Consider the following 22,891-nt stretch of genomic DNA (forward strand, 5'->3'; position numbering starts at 1 on the left):
GTGGTGGAAAATATGAGTATTACCAGCTGAGAAATATAGGTTATTTGGCAAACATAAGACATTTGTAATTATAAATAAATATATTCATGTAATGTGTGTGTGTTTGTGTATATGTAGTATGTTCATGTATATTACATCATAGTTTCTCATACAAATAGTTGTATGTCTCTAACTTTTGACTCAAACTAAAATCCTCTCTTGCTTTGTGTGTGTGTGTGTGATGTGATGTAAAACAGGACTTCAGCTGACACAGGAGGACTGGTATCTGGAGTGCATTCATGAGCGACCATATTCAAAATAGCAAGTATTTTGTTATAATGTTCAAATGTTTTTTTCTGAAATAGTTTTTTCTATGTGCTTTGGTGGTCAGAGAAGTTCTGAATTGATCTACATAATGTAATATGTAGTCCTGACTCATTTTCTTTTTATAATCATGTCATTTTGTTATCATGTGTATATTTGGAGTTTCCAAGTGCACTTTTTCTGAAAGGACGCCTGGACTTTTTTGAAATAAAAGCTCACAGAAACAACATTTTTTGGAGTATCATTCTCAAATTTGAATCACAGCATGGTCAGACATTCAGTTCACCTATATGGTGTCCCCAGGTGTCTCACATGACCATTTCATACCTTTTTTGCTAAGTGAATGTTATTTAAAGAAAAACGGAAGTCATTTAATGTATATTTTACCTTGTTTTACTCTGTTTCTTTACTACTCTGAGTTGTTATGACTATTAGGCAACAATATGTCAAGTGTCTAGTTTCAAACAAGACCAGAATTATGAATATAGACCATAGGGTTTAAGAGCTGCAGATGTTTTAGTTTGGAGTTGTCGTTTTTCAGAAAATGCTCAAAAATATAAGTGCTAGCTATATTAGTGAACACATCTTCTACAAAAAATGTCCTTTTTTATACCAGTCTTGTTGTTTACTATCCCCATAACCCTAAATGTAACACTCAGTGAAACCTCTTAATATTATTAAAATAAATTCACAGTAAAACTTGATAGGTCACCTAAAATGTCTAAGTCCTTTTCACTATAGACAGTTTTCATCAGACAAAAGCGTCTGAAATTCCGGTCTGTATTTATTTATAGGTCTGGCTAGTGACTAAACTGATCTCTGAAACAAATACTTTGTCGAAAATAAAATGTTTTGGTTTGCTAAAGACGAGAGGAGACCACAAGCATAGATCACAACTGTGTGGAGAGGTGTGGCAGCCATGCAATTCAAGGACCTGTAGCTGATTATATACATTTTACACAGTAACATTAGCATATGATATATGAACAAATTTACTTTTCATTTTTTTGACTTGTTATCAAAAATAGTCTACTGTAAAATGACTCTGCTGTTATTGATTGGATGTGGAAGTCTACCGGATTTTATAAAAGCATACATTTGGTACATTGGGTCTTTAAAAGTGTAGTAAACGTTTAGTGGAATTATGATCAAAAAGTTATATTTTGGTCTCATCTGACCACATGACTTTATCCCATGACTCCTCTAGATCATCCAAATGGTAATTGGCAAACTTAAGATGGGCCTGGACATGTGCTGGTTTAAGCAGGGGAACCATCCGTGCCAAGCATGACTTTAAACCATGACGTCTTAGTGTATTACCAACATTAAACTTGGAAACGGTGGTCCCAGCTCTTTTCAGGTCATTGATGAGCTCCTCCTGTGTAGTTCTGGGCTGATTTCTCACCTTTCTTAGGATCATGAGACCCCACTAGGTGAGATCTTGCATGGAGCCCCAGTCCGAGGGAGATTGACAGTCAAGACCACAGTGTGTAACAGTGTAGTAAACAAGCAAACACATCTGTTCCTCTTTACCTAATGTCCATGCACAGCCAGCCATCTGTTTGTTATCCTATTCTTTAGCATTGTAAATATTTAACAATGCCTTCGCTATCTGGACAGTATCATATTGTGAGTATGAGTGCCACTACCACAGTGAGTTTATTACATGCTTTACCACAGGGGATATAGGTGATCCCTCACATATTACCTGGAGCAATGTTATCTCAAGATCTGTGGTAGAACTTGCTTCCTAGTAAATTGGTTATGTTACAGCTGAATTCAATACGAGATTAAACTTGTTCAGTCTGCATCTTTTTTTAAAAAAAACTTTAGTTAATGGTTATTTGTTTCAGGGTATTAGCTACAATTTGTGTTTGTGAGATGTTGTACTGTTACAGACCCAAAAAGGGAATGATTGAGTATTTTTTAGAGGTCGTATATAAACATGCATTTAAATTCTTCAGGAATTTAAGTCACCCTAATGAAAGCCAGTCTTAACTTGTTTGAGGTAAACGAGGGAAAGATTTGCATTTACATTTGCACATTTGGCAAACATCCATTTATTAGTGACTCACAGTACATTCAAGGTAAACATGTTTTATCAGTAAGCTATGTGTGTTCACTGGGCATCAAACCCCATGACCTTTGTGCCGCTAATGCAATGCTCTACCAATTGAGAAACATGACACTGTAGTCTTGTTTTGTATGAGAAGCATGTACGTTGCTGAAGGGTAAAGTCTGAGCACATATAAGCTTACTACCACCTACTCGATTTTCTTTCTACTTCATCTTCACAGGTATTCTAATGCTTTAATTTTCCATCTGATCTTTAAACTGGTCTTTAAAGCCCCACTGCGCCCTTAACTGGCTAATCTTTAGGCAGGCGGTCAGTCAGCCAGCAGCAGTCACACAGCACAGCCCACGCTTCATATACCCCAAGATGACCTTCATAATTTGAAAAAGACCAAATAATGCATACAGTATATAACAAAAAATAATGCTGGGTTGTTTCAACTCATGTTTGGGAAAAATATGTACAAACCTAACAGTTTAATCTGGGTTAAATTAACCTAAAAAAATGCCTTTATTTAACAATCGTGGATTAAATAAACAGCATTTTGTGTTGAAACAATGTACCATAGGTTAATTTAACCCCTTCGGACCCTGCGTCCACTGGACTTTACATGTTTTGTGGTTTAAATACTGATCAACCAATCAAAATAAGGCACAATGGTTAAACACCTGAAAAATCAGGTCTGAAGGGGTTAAATCAAAACGATCATGGAAAACACCCTGCATTTTTCAGATGGTACCTGCAGGTTCACACATGACTATACATCCATCTTTTCTAAAAAAAAAAAAAAAAAAACAGCAGACAAAAATGAAGGGGTGTTTATCATATAATTTATATATCTAATATAATATCAAATTTAGTCTAACCTTGTGAAATACTTTTGATTCTTTAAAAAAATAATATGGTTAGAAGAGGCTTCGAGGCTTTTAAGAGCAAAGCTTTATGTGATCTGAGATGATGATTATTATATGGTTAAGTGAACATTGACAAGTATTGTCCCATAACAGGGTGTAGAAGTCCGAGTCAGCACATCCCAACATTTGCTTTCTGGTAGTCCAGCTGGCTGAACAGCTGGCCTGTTTATAAAATCAATATTCTCTAATGACATAATTGTACACCTCACTGCCCACCATAGGGCCACCTGTCATGGTTACACTAGAAATGCTGTCTCATATGGGAGGAAACGAGGGCACAGTTGGGTGTGTGCGTGGCAGTCAATAGATAAATGTTGAGTGCTACCTCATTTGTTTATATTATGCATAATGCATTTCTATTTTAAAGCGACTCACAGTTTATGTAAGCTATACATTTTTTTGTATGTGTGTTCACTGGACTTGAACCTACAACCTTTGCACTGCTAATGCAATGTTCAAAAACGTGAGTTAAAGGAACAACTTCCATTTGTAGAGTTGTAAGTTGCTGGATAACCGAGTCTGCAGAATGAATAAATGTAAATGTATTTCCTGTTACTAATGTAAAATTACAGTAAATATTATGCATTCTTCAAATATTATGCATAAGAAAGTTTAAAGTGTAATTTTATGTATCAATATATTTATTAACAGTGACTAATGCGAGCAATTTTCTGTGGTAATTTTATATTACTTGATTATTATAATTGGCTATTTTTCTGTCACAAAAACATGGCAGGACACTGAAAAAAGCAAGATGCTTGTACTACGACTGTCATTTGATTTAATGTAACACACATATGTGCGTTTTAAAGATACAATAAAATGCTGCCTGTAATGTCATGTGAGAGGCAGAGATAAAGAGAGAGAGAGAGAGAGAGAGAGAGAGAGACTCTGCACGCAGTTGATTTGTGTAAAGGACGCCGGCGCTGTTGTTTCAAACTACGTCGCGTTGTTAGCGTCGCGTTTAATCGCGTTTGAGTGCAGCACGGACGGTTTTATCCTGATGAAATAACGAATAAATACGGCGACGCGCACAACACCGGCATTCTCCCTTACAGCAACACACTACGCTTAAACAAGAAGTGAAGGACGATAAAGGGACACCATTACACTACTGGATGCCGGTTGTCTGCTTACTAAGCAGTGCTGTCAAGCAGCAATGAAATAACTCCTTCCAGGAAAAGAGCACGGTCAGGATAACACCGTACCGCAATGCAAGAATGTCGCTTAAAGAAGCACAACTACACGTAACCTTGGCACAAATAGAGGAATCGGACGCGCAGACGGCGTAAGAGTATGCTACCTCTTCTTCCTCTTTTGTAATAAAACATCCGTGTCCTACGATACGCGATGCGCTGGACTCGCATGACTGCTTTCAAGACAATCTACTAACGTAAAACTTCATCTTATGAGATCGGACGCTGCAGACGCGCGATAATACGACGGATGAATTATGCACGGCAGAGCGTGAACACCGGCCGGTGCGCGTGTCCCACATGACCTAGTTTCAAAGTGAAGCTTCCGTGCAGGACAAATAAAAAAAGACCTCCAGCACTGAAAAACAAGCACACTGTTTGTTCACATGCCCGGTGAAAAGTGGAGAAAGTCGTGTGGAGCTCTTGACGTGACATTAACGTCACGATCTGATCGGAGGATTCAGTAATGATCAACAGCCATTGCTTTTATCGCGCATCGTTTTGAAATGAATTTACAAGATTACTCTACGGATTTAAGAGACTACAGCCATTGACCTTTGCACTTGCACCAGATTATTTATTTTGGCTGAAAGCACAGAGATTTTTGCACATGCTGTCAGGATTTATACTGAGCCACGTGTGAATCGCTTTTCCAACGTATGTGTGCATTAACACATGAGGATTTGTTGAAGGTGCTCGCTGCTGTCTTGAAAGCAATATTTGATATTTAATATTTGACATGGTTTACTATATGATTTTAAGCTCAGGAGATCATTCTACAGTCTTCAATTCACTGATTTGTGAACAATAGTGAACAGTAGATTCATTGATCACAGTCCTAAATATAAGGTCTAAACATGTGGTCATTGCCATTAGTCCGTCACACCGATGTTCCTCCGAAAGTGACTGAGAGCTTTATTCTCTCTGGTTATCGTTTCCCCAACTACAGCCTCCGACAATGCTTGGCATCTGCTTTTCGTCCGACTAATGAGACTGGAAACTTCTGGACGCACTTCCTCCCTATCTTCGTGTTTGCCTTCTACTTTCTGGAGGTGTTTGCATGGGAAGGAGCACCCGAACCTAGCAGCCCATTTTTCTACCCCTTCTGGAACTACTGTCTCGGGGTGTTCTACCTGCTGCTAGCCAGCAGCCTGGCTCATCTTCTCAACTCCATGTCTCTCATCATTCGTGAAATCTGTTTCTTTGTGGACTACGGGACTATCAGCGCGTATACGGTGGGTTCCTCCCTGGCATATTACTACTATATCTACCCTCAAGCGGGTATACCGGAGATTGGGGTTGGCGGACGGAACGCTTCCCATAAGAAGGGCCTGAACATCGACGACGAGACTTGGCCTTCGGCATCCCTTTCTCCACGTCCGTCAATATTCTGCTGGTTTTTCGAAAACCTTTACATCCCAACCTCCTGCCTGGTTGCCATCGTATGCGTCATCACCTGCTGCAACACCAGGCAGCGCTGGCGGAAGTATCGCTATGCTGTTCGAACCCTCGTCTTCATCCTCCCCTTCTTCATCTCCTCCACACCCGTGTTCTATCGTCTCCTGAGTCCCTCTCCCTACATTCCTCATTCCTCTTCTTCTATGTTCTCTACCATGCCTGCCTTTTTCTACCGACACTGCTTTTGGCTAGTGGTGTCTGCCATTTTCAATATCAGTAAGATCCCAGAGCGATTTTCTCCAGGGTATTTTGATATTTGGGGTCACAGCCATCAATGGTTCCATTGCTGCACCTTCCTGTCAATTTTGGATGAGCTTCACATGATCAAGGTGGAGATGCGGGCCCTGCTTCTCAGCCCGGCACTGGTATTGTCGCCTGCAATACCACCCAGGCTTCCTGGACCAACATTTTGCTCAACATATGGAATTATGGTTCTTCTTCAGGGGTGTATAGCAAGCGTCATAGGTTGGTTTGGCTGGTGTGCGTATTACATATATGCACCAGAGCAAAAAATGCTGAAGGGACATTAGGAGGTGATGTCTCTATAAACATTGTTATAATGTTGACCGTTTGGCACTTGCAGTACAAACTGTTGTCATTTCAATATGGCAAGAGTTTGTTATTAGTACTGTTTAACTAAAGAAAAGCTTATTTAGCAAAATTGATGAATGTTTCAGTGGGTTTTAATGTGAAAACAGTCAAACAGTTTTTTATTGTAGGATGGCCAATCCCCCTGCTGCTTTCAAGTCAGCATGCTTATTTAGCCACACGTGCTCTTAAGGGAATGTATCTTACATTAGCTTATTCTTCTATATTGATCTCATAATTCTCACTTGAGAGAGTAAAAATAATGGATTATCGAGATTTACTGTAGGAGATCTTACTGTATGTTTTACTAATACCATTTTAATGCATTTTTGTATTTACTACCGTACCTTGAGAAATGCTCTTTCACTTTTGCTTTCATTTTTTTTCTCATTATCTATCTCACTTTTTCTTTCATCCGCCTACTCGCATTTCCTCCCTTTTAAGAACCCCTCTAAACAGGAAGTGCAGACAAACAGCATGCAGACAAGCACAAATAGCTTTGACCAAAGTGTTTGAGGCAAAGGGAAATGAGAAGGGTGTGGATTCATTTAGCCATAAACCGCTTTTAGCACTGAAATCTACATCTTTTGTTTTTAATCAACATTATTTTATCCCTATATAGTCTATACAGTCACAACCAGTGTGACAGTGTAAGTATGTAACTATAGATGTGAGTTTAAATGCTGTATCTTAATCTACTGGAACTATGCACGGACATTGATTGTGTACTTAACAATTAGTTTAAAGGCCTAGTGCAGGTTTGATGGGAAAGCTGAATGGGAAAATGAAGCCATATCATTTTTTAAAAACATATCAGCAAGTACTGTTTTTAGTTTATAAGGCCAGTTGCGGAGGCAAGTGTAGTCATGGACTTGAATAGTTAGTGGCAAACCAAAATCATTATTTACTTAGTTTATATGTAGGTCTAAAAAGTTGCTACTGTTTGGTTTATTTTAACCAACTGGATGCTTTCAGAAAGTGGTGCTGTTATGAAAGTGTGCCTAATGCAGGTTATTAAGTTTGACAGTAGGGTGTGTATTGTGTGTGCATATATCTGCTGTTTGTTTATGTTCCTGTTAAAGACAAATTGGAGTCATTGATGAATTAGATGTTGTCTGTCAAACAAAATGTTTTGTCTATATGTTGTCCTCATATTTCAGGCAGGCCGAATAGTTGCAATAGGTGTGAGGGTTAGAGCATTTCATCACTTTGTTTCATGTAATCCATCTTGAACAGGGATTAATTCATTATTCATTACTCATACTTAGCACTCTCTTTCTATTTGTTTCGATGGGTTTAAGCATATTTTACAATGCACTGTGTTGCACAAGCATAGTATTAAAATCTAAGCTGAATTTATGATTTGCACATGACCCAATGTTTCTAAACTAATCTGTGATCTTGAGAGGGACCTGATATATATTGGTTTTAAAGGCTTGTCTAAAGGTTTGGACAGTTTTGACAAAATAGCGTTGGACCATTTGCCCAAATGTGCAACTTCATTTCTTAGATGCACGCTAAAGAATGCTGTTTTTTATTAAAAGCCGTTGGGTTAATGTTTCTATTTTACCCAACAGTGTGTAAAATAACCCAGATATCTTGCAATGTGTAGGTTTGACAAATGTCAGTGCTGTTTGGGCAATGTTTGTCCTCTCAAATATCTGTCATAACGCTGAAACCTCAAACCTGTATGTATGCTAAAATGTATGCTGTAGTTAAACAGTTCAAATGTACAAGACATTTAAAGAGACTATCCTGTGTCAAACATATATGAGAAATATTTACAAAGTAAATGTTTGATACAGGCTGGTTCTAAATTCTTGTTCTTGAACGGTTTATCTAGAACTGTTGTAGTTCTCAGGGGAGAAAACAAGTTAGAGTCTTAATGCACTGAAAGCCGACTGCTGTAGTGTGAACTTATAATCATGGTTTACTTACTGTAAGTAGATCATGTTAATATGTCTTATTTATTAAGATAGAGGCTTAAATATATATAATATAGTATATTTACTTTTAAATGCATATATATGACTATGATTGACTATATGTACCACTAGATTCTATTTCAAACTGTATCAAAAGATGAGATTAGAGATCAATAAATTCGAATGGTAGATCAACTTTGTGTTTTTTATTCTTTACAGTACGGTTTTGAAAATGACCCTGTTTCTTAAAGGATTAGTCCATTTTTTTTTAAATCCAGATAATTTACTCACCACCATGTCATCCAAAATGTTGATGTCTTTCTATGTTCAGTCATGAAGAAAATTATGTTTTTTAATTTTCCAGGATTTTTCTCACTTTAATGGACACCAACACTTAACAGTTTTAATGCAGTTTAAAATTGCAGTTTCAAAGGACTCTAAACAATCCCAAACGAGGCATAAGGGTCTTATCTGGCGAAACAATTGTCATTTTTGACAAGAAAAATGGGAAGTATGCACTTTTAAACCACAACTTCTCGTCTGTCTCCGGTCTTGTGAGGCGCCAGCGCGACCTCACGTAATTGCGTAATGCCGTGGAAAGGTCACGTGTTACATATATGAAACGCACATTTGCGGACCATTTTAAACAATAAACTGACACAAAGACATTAATTAGTATCATTCGACATACAACAACGTCGGAACGGTCCTCTTTCTCCACACTTGTAAACACTGGGGCGTAGTTCGCATACATCATTGGTGACCTCTTGACGTGATGATGTATTGCGTGAGGTCGCGCTGGCTCCTCACATGACCGGAGATATACAAGAAATTGTGGTTTAAAAGTGCATTTTTTTTCTTGTCAAAAATGACAATTGTTTCGCAGGATAAGACCCTTATGCCTCGTTTGAGATCTTTTAGAGTCCTTTGAAATGGCAAATTTAAACTGCATTAAAACAGTTAAGTGTTGGGGTCTATTAAAGTCCATTAAAATGAGAAAAATCCTAGAATGTTTTCCTCAAAAACATAATTTCTTCTCGACTGAACAAAGAAAGACATCAACATTTTGGATGACATGCTGGTGAGCAAATTATCTGGATTTTTTTTACGAAAATGAACTAATCCTTTAAAGGGATAGTTCACCCAAAAATGAAAATTCTGTCATCATTTACTCACTCTCAAGTTGTTTAAAATCTGTATAAATTTCTTTGTTTTGATGAACACAAAGGAAGATATTCGTAATCAAGCAGGAAACAGAAGCACCATTGGCTTCCATAGCAGAAAAGAAAAATGCTATGGAATTCAGTGGTGCTGAATTATACGGTTTGGCTATAAATGTTGTTTAAAGAGGGTGAGTAAATGACAGAATTTTCATTTTTGGGTGAACTATCCCTTTTAATAGAAATGTTTATGCATGTTTAGATGTCAAATTCAAAATGAGAAATTACTACAAGTTATTAAGGTGCAGCGTAGGTGGCGTAAAAGTAGAGTCCACATTTAGTCTGCAGGTGTAAGTTTGCCTGTATTTGCATTTGAGTGTGCGTGCTTTGTGTGTGTGTTTGTGTGTGTGGGTGAGATAGAAAGCGAGAAACATATTAACTGCTGCTGAGTAGCAGGAGCAGCTGGACGCTTATGTCACAGAACTCCATACCACCCTCGATGGACACACACGTGCACACACCATTCATTTCTTACTATTTCACTATTTCAATCTGTCCATCCATCTGTCTGTGATACATTCTTACATACAGTACGTACACGCTCTGTTTAGTAAAACATTGAAAAACACTATGATTACATTATGGGTATTCAGCATTAACATCAGATGTCAGAGAGTTAATAGTGTGGCACAGCATGAATGAAAAGGGGAAGGGAAACAATTTTCCATTGCTCTCTCTCTCTCCTTCTCTCCCTGGCTCTGTTCCAGCTCACTGCAGACACTCAGAACCTCAATTCAAGATCTGTCCACGTGATGGAGACATACCGCACTTACTGTAGTATACTGCTGGATTGGCTCTTTGCATCATGACAGATCATACATGTTTGAACAGAAAGAAAGTAATCAAGGATAGTGTAATGACATACATTCAATCAAAATAACACAGGGTATTATACAGATATTTAAGCTTGTAAAAATGCATTTTGAAAATAAGTTTGGACTTTGCTAACTTATTAAACATGTAGGGGCGGTTTTCTGGATAGGTCTTATCCTACACTCTAAAAAAATTTGGTAAATAGCACTAAAGTTCTTAATTAGAGATCGACCCATACTGATTTTTTTTTTAAAAAACTGATTCCAAAATATTTGGATGCTTTTGTGCCCAAAACCGATATGCTGAACCGATTTTTCTTTACTGTTATACAACTACTACATTATGTAAGCAATAAGGTACGAGAGGCTGTGCTGTATCGTGAATAAGTAACGGCTGAAGGGCGTTGTTAGGCACGACGCGAAGCAACCCCTTCAGCCGTTACTTATTCACGATACAGCACTTGCCTCGAGTACCTTATTGCTTTTATAAAACGGTTACCACACAATATTAAAGTAAAAAAAATATTAGTGCAACTTTCATGAAGTTAAATCAATAAAAGCATTCCTTCCGCTAGAAAAAATAGTCCCTGACTGCGAACAACAACATGAAAGCTCAAATAAAAACAACAAACTGTTCTCAGACTTTGCCTCATTATATGTTTATGTGTTGCTAAAGGTGTTGCTAAGTGATATTAAATAGAACAGTTGGGTGAAGCGGTCATAGCAGTGCTTTATCGTGAATAAAGCACACCTATTGACCAATCAGAATCAAGGATTGGAACTAACCGTTTTATAATAACAATTACTACACTAGGCTACTGAACTGAACAAACACTCAAGGTGCGTTCCATTCGACAGGGTCCCTGCGGAGTGTTCACTGCTCCCTACTCACTGAGCACGGTATATCTGTTGATGTGGACTTACACCGCTCTTTTGGAACGGCCTTCAAACGTCATCAAAGAAAGTGAACGACGGGGTCGCGCAGATTGATATAACATACATTTATATAGGACTACATTCATATTTTAATTTTTATTTACTATCACATTTAAAATATGTACACTATACAATAAAAAACCATTGAGTACTACGTAATGGAAAACGTATTTTTATTATACACTTTAATTGACTATTGCTGCTATTACTTGACTATTAACAGAATTTAAGCCCTGGTGTAACTGTCATGCAAATATGAAAGTAAACTTTTATTTGGTTAACTATGTGTATTTATGTGTTTTTAAACGATTGCCATATAATTGCATAGCGGTCTGACCGTTCCGACTGGTGATCACGTGATGTGCGCAATGACAGTTGGGTGATTATCGCTCTCCACTTCCTGTGAAGTGAAGTATCGATGTTCCCTGATTCCCTATGCCGTGCGCAGTGCCCTTCAAACTGAACATGTTCGCTCCCTTCAGATTGGAATCTCACTTAAGATGGCGGAATACCCTGTGAAGTCCACTTCGCAGTCCACTTACGGTCGAATGGAACGCACCTTCACTGTATAATAAAAATCACAATCACTCCCTATTTGAATACAAAGTAATAAATAGAGGGGTCTGAAAGAGTGAAGAAAAATATTGATTTGATTAATAATATCACTGAAATAATACATTGTCAGGAAAGTTACAAACAAAACAGCTTATGTCATTGAATTTCTTTACTGATATTTTATGTCAGAATAATTAATATTTTGTTGTCATGAAATGGCTGTTGACATGCAAAAACTGCGGTATATCTCGCGGAGGTCATAAATAATTCATATCCACAGACATTTATTTAGACGTTTTAGCAAAATAATGTTTATCTTGTAAAAAAAAATTTATGCAGCGTTTTTAATTCCACCAAGCATTCATTCAAGGCTGTTTTATTCATGCAAAGCTACGTTGTTATTGGGACTGGATTTGATAAATCAGTCAATCCATATCACAAAACCGATATCCGATAATGGACAAAATATCGGGGAAATATCATGTAAAGCACCTATGAAGAACCATCCATCCAGATATGGTCTATATAGCACAATATGGTTCTACACAGGTGCTACACGGGTACTACATACCCTATGATTAGGCAGTCAACCACTTTTAGTGCTATAGCACCGTTTGTTTTTAGAGTGTAGTCCCAAACTAAAATGCATGTTTGAGCTGTCTTAATTTAAAAACATCTCGCACTGATGTATATTAGCATATATCAAGTGTATTGTTTTGTCTCAAGATGCACCTCAGTAGGGTATTTTCCTCAAATGTTCTAAAATAATTAAGGCATTTAGTCTTGGATTAATCTAAAACCTCTTTGAGAAACTGCTTCTTAGAGTTTCCAGACACTTAAACGGATGAAAACAATTCACCTCTCAAGCATTTAAAAGTTTAACTTGTCCTTTAATTAAAGAAGCATTTACATTGTCTCATATAAAATGTTTACAGTATGTAATACAAAAACAAACTGATAAACACGAGATGGTATTTTGTTGTCAGGTTTTACCTTGTACTTTATATCATAATGCCTTAGTTCTCCCTTAGAACTGAATGGCAATATTCCAGACTTTGATCTAATATGATACATAACATGCCACAGATTTCTTAATCTTCTGTTTTCCCTCTTGGTGCACTGTCAGAAAAATAGTCAAAATTAAAGGGTCCCTAGCTGCCACTGGGACTGTACCCTTTCAAAAAGTACACCTTTCCACCTAAAGAGTGCATACTGTATTAGTATCTCAAAGGTACATGGTACCAAATGTATACTGTACCTAAATGATACATGTTAGGACCTTTTAAAAGGGCACCCAGAGACAGCTTGGGACCATTTTTTGACTTTTTTATGACAGGTGTTAAAGAATAACAAGGAGATGATGTGCTGAATTGTTTACCTTTCTGCCACAAAACCTCAAATTATATATATATAAGAGATGCAAAATGAATAATCATGGTTTTAGTTTATTTGACCTAACATCTCCATATAAGGTTAATAACCCAGAGTGGGTGGGATTAAACTTGTTTTTCCATTGTGGTTGGACAGTGTGGTTGTGATGTCAACATGATTTCTTTGCCAGAATGGCCATTGCTTTATCATGCACTGGTTTGTGCTGAAGGGCAAAGCTGGATGGGGTCAGTGTGCCGAGGCCTTCGTCATTCACCTCTCCCATCAGCACATAGTTCACTCCTATGAATAAATGAATACTTATTATTAATATCGTGGAGAAAATAATCTTCAGTAAATGCAAATGTAAACTAGTGATTTTTTTCTTAATACATTTACTATGATAATGAATTACACATTTATACAATATTACACTCACAATTGTGCTATTATGGCCACATAATGAATAAGCACACTGTGATATTGTTTTACTGTCAGACGGTTGTAGATCAAACATCAGTCCACACATAAAAACGGTTGAGCCGGTTTACCTGCGTCTTCGTAAACCAAATGGCTAAAAACATACTGAATGGTCTTTTTTTATTTAAAAAAAATTACAAATGTTTTCGTTGAGGGTTTGGTTAAGGGGTTGAGTTAGGGAAAAGGGATAGAATTCAGTATAAAAATAATTGACTATGAGGAGTACCCATAAACCATATACACGTGTGTGTGTGTGTGTGTGTGTGTGTGTGTGTGTGTGTGTGTGTGCGTGCTCGTGCGTGTATTTTTACCTTTACTCAGTGCTGGACACTTCATGCATGTGGTTTTCAGTGTGACGGATGAGGTGGGTCCTCTCTTTTTGATACTGAGTCTACCTGCCTTATACATCTTTATGATGGACACTTCAACTTCAGCACTGCCTTGTGGTCCTGGGGTCACTGATATCACTTTACCAGTCAGCACTGTGGGAGAGACCGAGGGAGTAAGGTTCAGGAGTCTGAGAAGTTTAGAGAAAATTCTCTTCTTGTAAAGACTTCGTATGCTACTCAAGATGCTAGCTGTGTCCCAAATGACAGACTATACACACTATGTAATTAAACTATACACTCATCTGTCTAGTGTATCATCCCAAATGGTACATTTAATGTTTTTTACTAACCGGAGGTATAAGCGGTTTCCCGGATGTCACTTGGAGGGCAAATGACGTCAAACGGATAGTACAATGCAAGTCATTGAAAATCAGTTTGTACATTGTTATTTCAATGTCATTGTTATTGTTCAGCATGGCTTCAGTAAGCGTCCGACTGAGGTGTAACCGTCTCCGTAGGCAAACTTAGCTCTCACGGCATCTGATATACCCAACTCTCTTTTGTTACATAGGTAAAGCTGCGACTGCCGAGTGCCAAGTGTCTAGAGTGAAAATGATTCATTCAATTTACTCAATTTTTTTAAGGTACACTGTAAAAAATAATTTGCTGCCTTAAAATGTTTTGTTGAATCAACTCGGATTTACAAGTCATTTCAACGTACTATTATTTATCTTGACTAGAGGTGAGTTGTTATAACTACAAGTGAGTTGTTATAACTTATAAAATTACGTTGACTTTTCTCAACTATATTTTATAAGTTGTGACAACTCATCTCTATTGACATGACTTGTAAATCTGAGTTGATTTAACAAAAAATTTTAAGGCAGCAAACAATTTTTTAAAGTGTACATTTAAACAAATAAAATTAGATAGGCCAAACAAAACAAAAAACTTTTGTTTAAATGTAGCTTAAATAAATTGATTGCAACCACTTACCTTAAAAAAATTGAGTAAATTGAATGAATCATTTTTTTTAGTGATCCAGGTACTTAAAGCACACTTTCATTTTGGGGGGATTTTCAGTGTAAACTCACTAATTAAACTATTTATGCAAAAAATGATGTAGAATAGTGCATAAGTGTGCATTTTGGGATGCACCTACTGAGTTTACGAACACTTCTTCAATAAACTTGAAGAAATAATGTCAAGCACAATTTTAAAACTAAATTTATGTCAGGGTCACTTGTGGTAACAAACCTACCTCATTGTCCGTCCAAACAAAAATGCTTTATGCTTTTATTGCGATTGTATTACGGCTCTGTAGAAGAATACATACTGTATGTTCGCATGCGCATACTTCTTTACAAAGTAACATTGCCACATACTACCCTAGAAATTTTTGTCATTTCGGTGAATCCATGAAAATGGGATTGTTTTGACAATATTTTTGTATGCATGCAAAATTTTATAAAAATGCAAAGAAAAACTTTTCGGTTTTCACTACAATTGCTGTTTATCACCTTACATGTACCCACTGCATAGTAGGCTATGTATACACTGTTTGTTTAATGTTGTATGATTGCATTGTCTAGAGTTACACACTTTTAATTTTTGGTTGAATGAGTGCACTGAAAAAAAATGATTCATTCAATTTACATACAGTAAACACATACAGTAGCTGTTTGCTCAAAGTGCTGCCTCAATTATTCCATCATCACACAGCGAACAGCACTAAAAGCCTCAAAATGACCCCGGGGTCGATGTCTGTGGCAATTAAGGGAGAAAAGAAAAGACTGAAATAGTGGAAATGAGAAGATAAGGCAACTTACCAAAATGACTTGGGCAGAAACGCGTCACCAAAGTGCCTATTTTTTTGCATGGTTGTGTACACAGCGGGTTCCCCACTGAAGTTTTCAACATACACAAATAAATGCATTTAGTCACATAGAAAAACATAACACTGGACTGTCACACAACTACACTTTTTACCTGAATTTGGTTACCTGTCTTTGGCTTTGCAGTTGCTTTGACACCAGGGATTGGCTTCACTTTCGGCTTTGTTGTAGCACTTGGTGTATTTGGTTTTGGTTGTTTGGCGGCAGGTTTAGGTGCAGGCTTAATCTTAGGTGGTGTTACTTTTACAGCAGGCTTTGGTGTGACTTTAGCACCAGTTCTTGTCGTAGACTTAGGCTTTGTTGGAGGAGTAGGTCTAACTTTGGGCTTGGGTGTGGGTTTTGACCTAGGCTTAGGAGTTGGCTTGGGCTTACGTGGCCCTAATGGAGCTTTTGGTTTTGGTTTAACAGTAGGTTTAACTTTGGGTTTAGGTCTTGCTGGTGGAGTATTAGAGTTAGTAGATGAAGAGTCCACTCTAGGGCTGGATACTGTGTCCAGGCCAGAAGTGGGTGTCCGGGATCCACGGGGAATACTCTTGTAGTGAGCCATAAAGCCTGCAGCTGTGACACTCAGATCGGATACAAAGTGCACCAGCAGCTCATTTCCATTGGTAACTACCGCATCTGAAGGACAGAAATGTATAATTATTTCTTGGACAAAAAGAACATTTATTTATACTTGCACTGGAGTTTTTTTTGGGTTATTTGGGTCATAAAGGGATGAACTCAACCCGTTGAGGTGTAATTTAACCTATGTTGGGTTATTTGAACCCATTGTTCGGTCAAATATAAACACTTTTTGGGTTCATTTTACCCAACGGCTGGGTTCGTCCATGGGTTAAAAATAACCCAGCATTTATTACAATGTACTATTTTCTATTCAAAGCGACTTACAATGCATTTAGATTAGGGCTGTCATGATTATGAAATTTGGCTAACGGTCAATTGCCTAATAAATTGTGATGATTTTGATGCTTAATTGCCTGTTTTAGGGCTTTGACGTTGTAAATCTCATAGATTTTTTTGTTTGTTCATGAAATCATTTTTTTTTGCAAGGTTTACCTGGCAGTAAATATTAAAGCAACACTATGTAGTTTCCATGTAAAAATGACTTACAGCTCCCCCATGTGGTTGAAAAGCGCAACAGTGCCTGGTATCAGACACTCTTCTGCAGGCAGGGGGAGGGGCGGGGCTGTGTGCTCTACCCTCCACCGCCACTTTCAGAGTGTGCTTGTAGCAGCTAGGAGGGTGCTCAGGTTGCAGCAACAGTACAGTTTGTTCAGTTAACTCTTTCACCGCCAGCGTTTTTTAAAAAAGTTGCCAGCCAGCGCCAGCGTTTTTCATGATTTTCCGGAAGTTTAATGCCTTCCAGAAAATGTTCTTCTTTAAATATATAAACATACAATATACCAAATGAAAGAACAGACCCTCTGCTTTCAAACAAAAAATAGCTTTTGAATATGGGTAGGTTTCTGCAAAAACACCACATTTTGAGCAAAAAGCTGAGATAATTCCATTTTTGTGACGGACTTTTCATAGAGATCCCATTCAAAGCGATCTTTAAAACAGACACGGACATGCAGCAACTTGCCAGAGGGCAATACTTTTGGGTTTAAAAAGTTGCGGAAGGGCGCCACCTAGTGTATAATAGCGGTATTGCGGAAAGACGGAAATACTCGTCATTGGCGGGGAAGCGTTTTCTCTTGATTGACGAGATATCTCGTGATTGGCGGGGAAAGAGTTAAAAGTTGTTCTATCACTGAAATAATTTTAGAGACATTATTTAAAGGTAAAAAAACTACATAGTGTTGCTTTATTGCACCTAACACATATATCTTTCAAAAACAAAAAAATAAAATTCCCTAAATTTGAAATTGCTGTTTTAGAAATGTATGTTTTACTTGGCAATCATACTGCTTATGAACGTTTGGCAGCATGTTTTTAAATGCTGTTTTTTCATTGTATTAAATGGCTTTGCAATGTATCGCGTTACACTGTCAGTGAAGGAGTGCCATTGGATACTGTTTCGTTTATACAGGCGCTGAAGCTCCCCTTGTGTTTTTTAGAGAGAGGTGCAATCATTGCGGTGAACTGAAATGGCGATGAGACGATTATTTAATCACTGTGACAGCCCTAGTTTAGATGCATTTGTGTGTTCCCTGGCATACCACTAAATTGTTTATATTTTGAAATAAGCTATGAAGCTGATATCTAACATTAATTATCAATGAACCCATTCATTAAAGTGCTGACAAAGTACAAAGTTCATAAGCATGCAGTATGACTGTGTGAAAGGAAAATATTTCCTAGTTGGGAAGCACATTCTTCCACTAAGCTTTTTTAGGGACAAGTGACCTTGTAGAAAATAATAACATCCTTTTCCTGTGTAGATAATCACGGTTTGACAATAAAATAGTGAAGCAGATTTTACTCACTCTGGAACCATGTCTCCGCAGAATTTGCCAATCCGCCGAGAATCATCGGTCTCTCCCCCGTTAAACAGGGTCACATAGTCATAACGACAGTACATGTCTGATTCCAAGTCCAGTTTCTCAAACGTAACCTCAATAACCTGTAAATGTACATATGTACAAACACACACGCGCACACACACACACACTTTGATATGTAGTTATGTAAGTAAAGGACTAGCTTTGAGTTCAAACTGTATAAAGCTTCGTTTATGCCCCTTGCACCCTCTCTCTCTTTCCATGGCTCACCTTGCCACACTTTTTTCTGAATGGGGTCTTTCACATAGTATTCCAGAAACCATTTGTGCTCTCATCATGAACACACACACACACACACACACACTCAAATGTACATTTATATTCACACGCACACAATCTCATAGCAGCATATATTTTGAGTAAACCAAAATCTAATTTAATGAATCGGTAGTTAAAGAATCAATTTCACGCTACACGACTGCGAAAAAAGTGTGAAGTGGGATTTGCAGCCTCACCATGTTGGTATCCACAGATATGTGCCAAGAACAGCTGATGCCTGCTGGGTAATCAGATTCTGGCCAGTTTGGTGTCTTCACTGAACCTTGGGGTTTAGTCAGTCTGCCACCACAGAACTGATTCTCTGGTGAAATAATTATGATGAAATTAATTTAATAAATTATTAAAGAATCCTTAATTTAATAAATTATTAAAGAAAGGATTCATTTTATAAATTATTAAAGTAAGGATTAATTTTATAAATTATTAAAGAAAGGATTAATTTTATAAATTATTAAAGGATTAATTTAAGAATTTTATTATAACTTGGGACATCTAAGAATCAAATAAGTTCTTATTGGATTAACGTTTACAATTCATAAAGCAGAAACTAAAAAAAAAAAAACATTTTACTGTAACTGATTCACAGAAAATTCGTCAATGATGCCTTCAGGATCTTATTTTTGATTGGTTCCAAAATTGCCATAGGCATCACAGTGACATCCATATTTATTTATTTGTTCATTTTTGGTTAGGGACAAAACCTGAGACATGTAAAACAGATTATTCTTTTCTTTTTGAAAATAAATTATTTTATTTTTATTTTAACATTTTCTTTAAACAGAAGCTGTAAAAAGTTTTTTTTTGTTTAATCAATTAGTTTTACTAGTCATTTTAGCTTACTATTATTTATCTTGACAAGAGATGAGTTGATACAACTTATACATTTATTTTAGACTTCTTTTAACCATATTTTATAAGTTATAACAATTCATCTCTACCCAAGACAAATAATAGTAAGTTAAAATTACTTTGAGTTTAGTTAATTAAACAAAAAATTAAAGGCAGCACAGAATTTTTTACAGTGTAGGTGCAAATTAAATTGCAAGAAACCATCACTCAAAAAGCTCTTTAAAATTAGAAGCACAAAGTACTTTATTAATATGAAGTAGCCTACTTTTCTGTATTGTGTGTGTTTTTTTCATTTAAATTTATGCATTTGGCAGACACCTTTATCCAAATAAATTTTCATTGCATTCAAGCAATAATTTTTTTATTAAATACATGTATTCCCTGGTGCTCGAACCCCTTTAACTTTTGCAGTGCTAACGCGATGCTCTACCCGTAAGCTGTTTAATTTATATTTTGAATTTCGCACTTCTTTGCATTGTGTATGCATAATGTCCTGGCAGAAAATAACCAGTACACTTTCTATTATTTTTTACACTATCGTTTCTTGATCATTTCCATGCCTGGATTGTGCTTTCCAAAGATGAAATCATAGCTGCAGTCATCCCACCTTCAACATGTGGTTTCCCTCCGCTAAAGTAAGCCACAAATCCTCTTCCTCCTGTGCTTCCATCAGATGCCATCTCCACCATCATGGTGTTTGAGGTGGAGATGAGGGCACCGGGTCGAAACGTTCCACAGTACCGGCCCAGTTTCTGCACTGTGTACGAGTGCCCATTATAGACGTCCACGTAGTCATAGCGACAGGTGGGATCTGCCTCTAGATCAAAGATCCTGAACTGCAGCATTACAACATGACCTTCCGGGACCTGACAGGAGAGGTAATGCGATGACATGTTTGGAAAACGACATAGGAAAGAAACACTATTGAAGGTGCACTTACTGTAATGTACCAGGTGCATTTAGAGTTCGGTTTGTAATGAGAGGGAAAACCCTCACTAGCCACAAATCCTGAGTCTTGCACCAAATGACCACCACAGAGGAATATGGGCCTGGGGAACATGAAAGAAAGCAAATGGAGAGAGAAACGCTATATTTCATGCTTTAAATATGTCTTTACATAAGGCAGTACAGCATGCCCTGTCATAATATGTGTAAACACACACAAACCACAGCAAATTAAACAGCCACATTCACCACAGACGTTCCAGAAAAGTCAACTAATCACCATTTTAGATGTCATATTTTTTATGAAGGATTGCTATGTTTGCTTAATCTAGTAATTTTACTAGCAACATCACATACCCGGTAACATACAAGCTGCCATTTTAACACTTCAACCACAGCTTTGATTCAAATCTGCTCATCACCAAACATAACCAACTCAGAACTTAATAACAACTCTAAATCCAGATAATTTACTCACCACCATTTCATCCAAAGTGCTGTCTTTCTTTGTTTAGTCGAGAATAAATTGTTTTTTGAGGAAAACATTCCAGGATTTTTCTCACCCTAATGGACTCCAATGGACCCCAACCCGCAACAGACTCAATGCAGTTCAAACCTGCAGCTTCAATGGAGTTTCAAAGGATTCTAAACGATCTCAAACGAGGCACAAGGGTCTTATTTAGCGAAACAATTGTCATTTTTGACAAGAAAAATAAAAATATGCATGTGACGCACCAGCGCGACCTCACACAATAAGTCAAGAGATCCCTGGGACGCATGCGAAACTACGCCCCAGTGTTTACAAGTGTGGAGAAAGAGGACCGTTCTGACGTTGTTGTGGGTCGAATTATACTAATTAATGGCTTTGTGTCAGTTTATTGTTTAAATTGGTCTGCAAATGTACGTTTCATATATGTAACACATGACCTTTCGACGTCATTATGCAGTTACGTGAGGTCGCGCTGGCACGTCACAGGATCGGAGATAGACGAGAAGTTGTGGTTCAACAGTGCACACCTTTTTCTTGTCAAAAATGACAATAGTTTTGCTAGATAAGACCCTTATGCCTCGTTTGGGATCGTTTAGAGTCCTTTGAAACTCTGTTGAACTGCATTAAAACTGTTAAGTGTTGGGGTCCATCAAAGTCCATCAAAATGAGAAAAATCCCGGAATGTTTTCCTAAAAAAACCTAATTTCTTCTCGACTGAACAAAGAAAGACATCAACATTTTGGATGACATGGTGGTGAGTAAATTATCTGGATTTAAAAAACAATCTTTTAAAGGATAGTTCACCCATAAATGAAAATTGAAAATTGTTTTCTCACCCTTAGGTTGTTACAAACCTGTATAAATTTCAGTTTTGCTGGACACAGGAAGATATTTGTAGTTTCGAGCAGAAAACAGAAGCACCATTGACTTTCATAAAAAATAAAAAAGCGCTTTGGTTATAAACATTGCTCAAAATATCTTCCTTTGTGTTCAGCAGAACAACGCAATTTGATACAGCTTTGTAACAATGTAAATAAATGACAAAAGTTTCATTTTTGGGAGAAATGTCCCTCAGCAAATATATAAAATCATGCTGTTTAGCACAGGCTGCAAATAGAAATAAAGACATAAAGGCTTGGTATGACATACTGTACTTAAAAGGCTTAGATATTTATGTATTTACCTTTTCATTATTTACTGAATGCTTGCATTGACTCACTTACTCACTCACTCACACACACACACACACATATATGCAAATGCACACATTGGCATAAATCACACAAAAGTTCACACACTTACCTTGTAAAGTTGGTCTGGCTTTGTCCATGCACCCATCTTAACCCCAAAAGCAGAAGCCCCAAATACCACACACATACACCCCCCCACATCCTTCTGCTCAAAGAAGTACAGAGAAGCAGTGAGTGAGGAAACGGAGGAGAGGAGCAAATTTTAGGGCGTGTTAGAGACGGGAGGCGGAATGAACGAGAGATTCAGGAGCCAGAGAAAAAAGGGAGTAAATAAAGGTGTAAGGGAAAGAATAATAGGTCCCAGAAGCCACTGACAGGGAATGCTGGAGAAATTTCAATTAAATAAGCAACTGTAAACAAGCACACCTGGTTTATGTTGATTTAGCACGCTGAAGTGTTTTTAGGGTGCAGGGTTTTTTTTTTTTTTTTTTTTTGTGGCTAAGGTTGCAGTATGCAGTGATATCATCAAGTTTAAAGTTTGGAAATAAACATCACTAGTTTAAGTCTTTTTGCTTTTT

The 22,891-nt window shown here is 37.3% G+C and overlaps 2 protein-coding genes across 2 annotated transcripts; one reads left to right on the top strand and one right to left on the bottom strand.

The window, feature by feature from the left end:
• The first annotated feature begins 4,174 nt into the window (after positions 1 to 4,174).
• paqr9 (progestin and adipoQ receptor family member 9) lies at positions 4,175 to 8,647 on the top strand. Its single transcript, XM_055211077.2, has one exon. The coding sequence runs from the start codon at positions 5,345 to 5,347 to the stop codon at positions 6,473 to 6,475; it is 1,131 nt and encodes a 376-aa protein (XP_055067052.1). The 5' UTR covers positions 4,175 to 5,344; the 3' UTR covers positions 6,476 to 8,647.
• Positions 8,648 to 12,850: 4,203 nt separating this feature from the next.
• Positions 12,851 to 22,575, bottom strand: pcolceb (procollagen C-endopeptidase enhancer b). Its single transcript, XM_055211095.2, has 9 exons — positions 22,426 to 22,575; positions 20,629 to 20,737; positions 20,296 to 20,554; positions 19,016 to 19,140; positions 18,486 to 18,622; positions 16,162 to 16,673; positions 15,988 to 16,062; positions 14,141 to 14,311; positions 12,851 to 13,652 (listed from the first exon to the last, which is right to left on the bottom strand). Exons 1-9 carry the CDS (start codon positions 22,512 to 22,514, stop codon positions 13,522 to 13,524), a joined length of 1,608 nt encoding a protein of 535 aa, XP_055067070.2. The 5' UTR covers positions 22,515 to 22,575; the 3' UTR covers positions 12,851 to 13,521.
• Between the last annotated feature and the right edge of the window lie 316 nt (positions 22,576 to 22,891).

Source organism: Misgurnus anguillicaudatus, chromosome 21 (assembly GCF_027580225.2).
Source record: "Misgurnus anguillicaudatus chromosome 21, ASM2758022v2, whole genome shotgun sequence".
In the NCBI taxonomy this organism is placed as follows: Eukaryota; Metazoa; Chordata; class Actinopteri; order Cypriniformes; family Cobitidae; genus Misgurnus; species Misgurnus anguillicaudatus.

What these genes read in the sequence shown, in the direction of transcription:
- paqr9 (XM_055211077.2), top strand. Translation starts at nt 5,345, where the DNA reads ATGTGGTCATTGCCATTAGTCCGTCACACCGATGTTCCTCCGAAAGTG.
- pcolceb (XM_055211095.2), bottom strand. Translation starts at nt 22,514, where the DNA reads ATGTGGGGGGGTGTATGTGTGTGGTATTTGGGGCTTCTGCTTTTGGGG. An exon ending in AGCCAGACCAACTTTACAAG is followed by an intron (nt 20,738 to 22,425) that starts GTAAGTGTGTGA and finishes CATGTTCCCCAG; the next exon opens with GCCCATATTCCTCTGTGGTG. An exon ending in TTTCTGCCCAAGTCATTTTG is followed by an intron (nt 14,312 to 15,987) that starts GTAAGTTGCCTT and finishes TCTCTCCCACAG; the next exon opens with TGCTGACTGGTAAAGTGATA.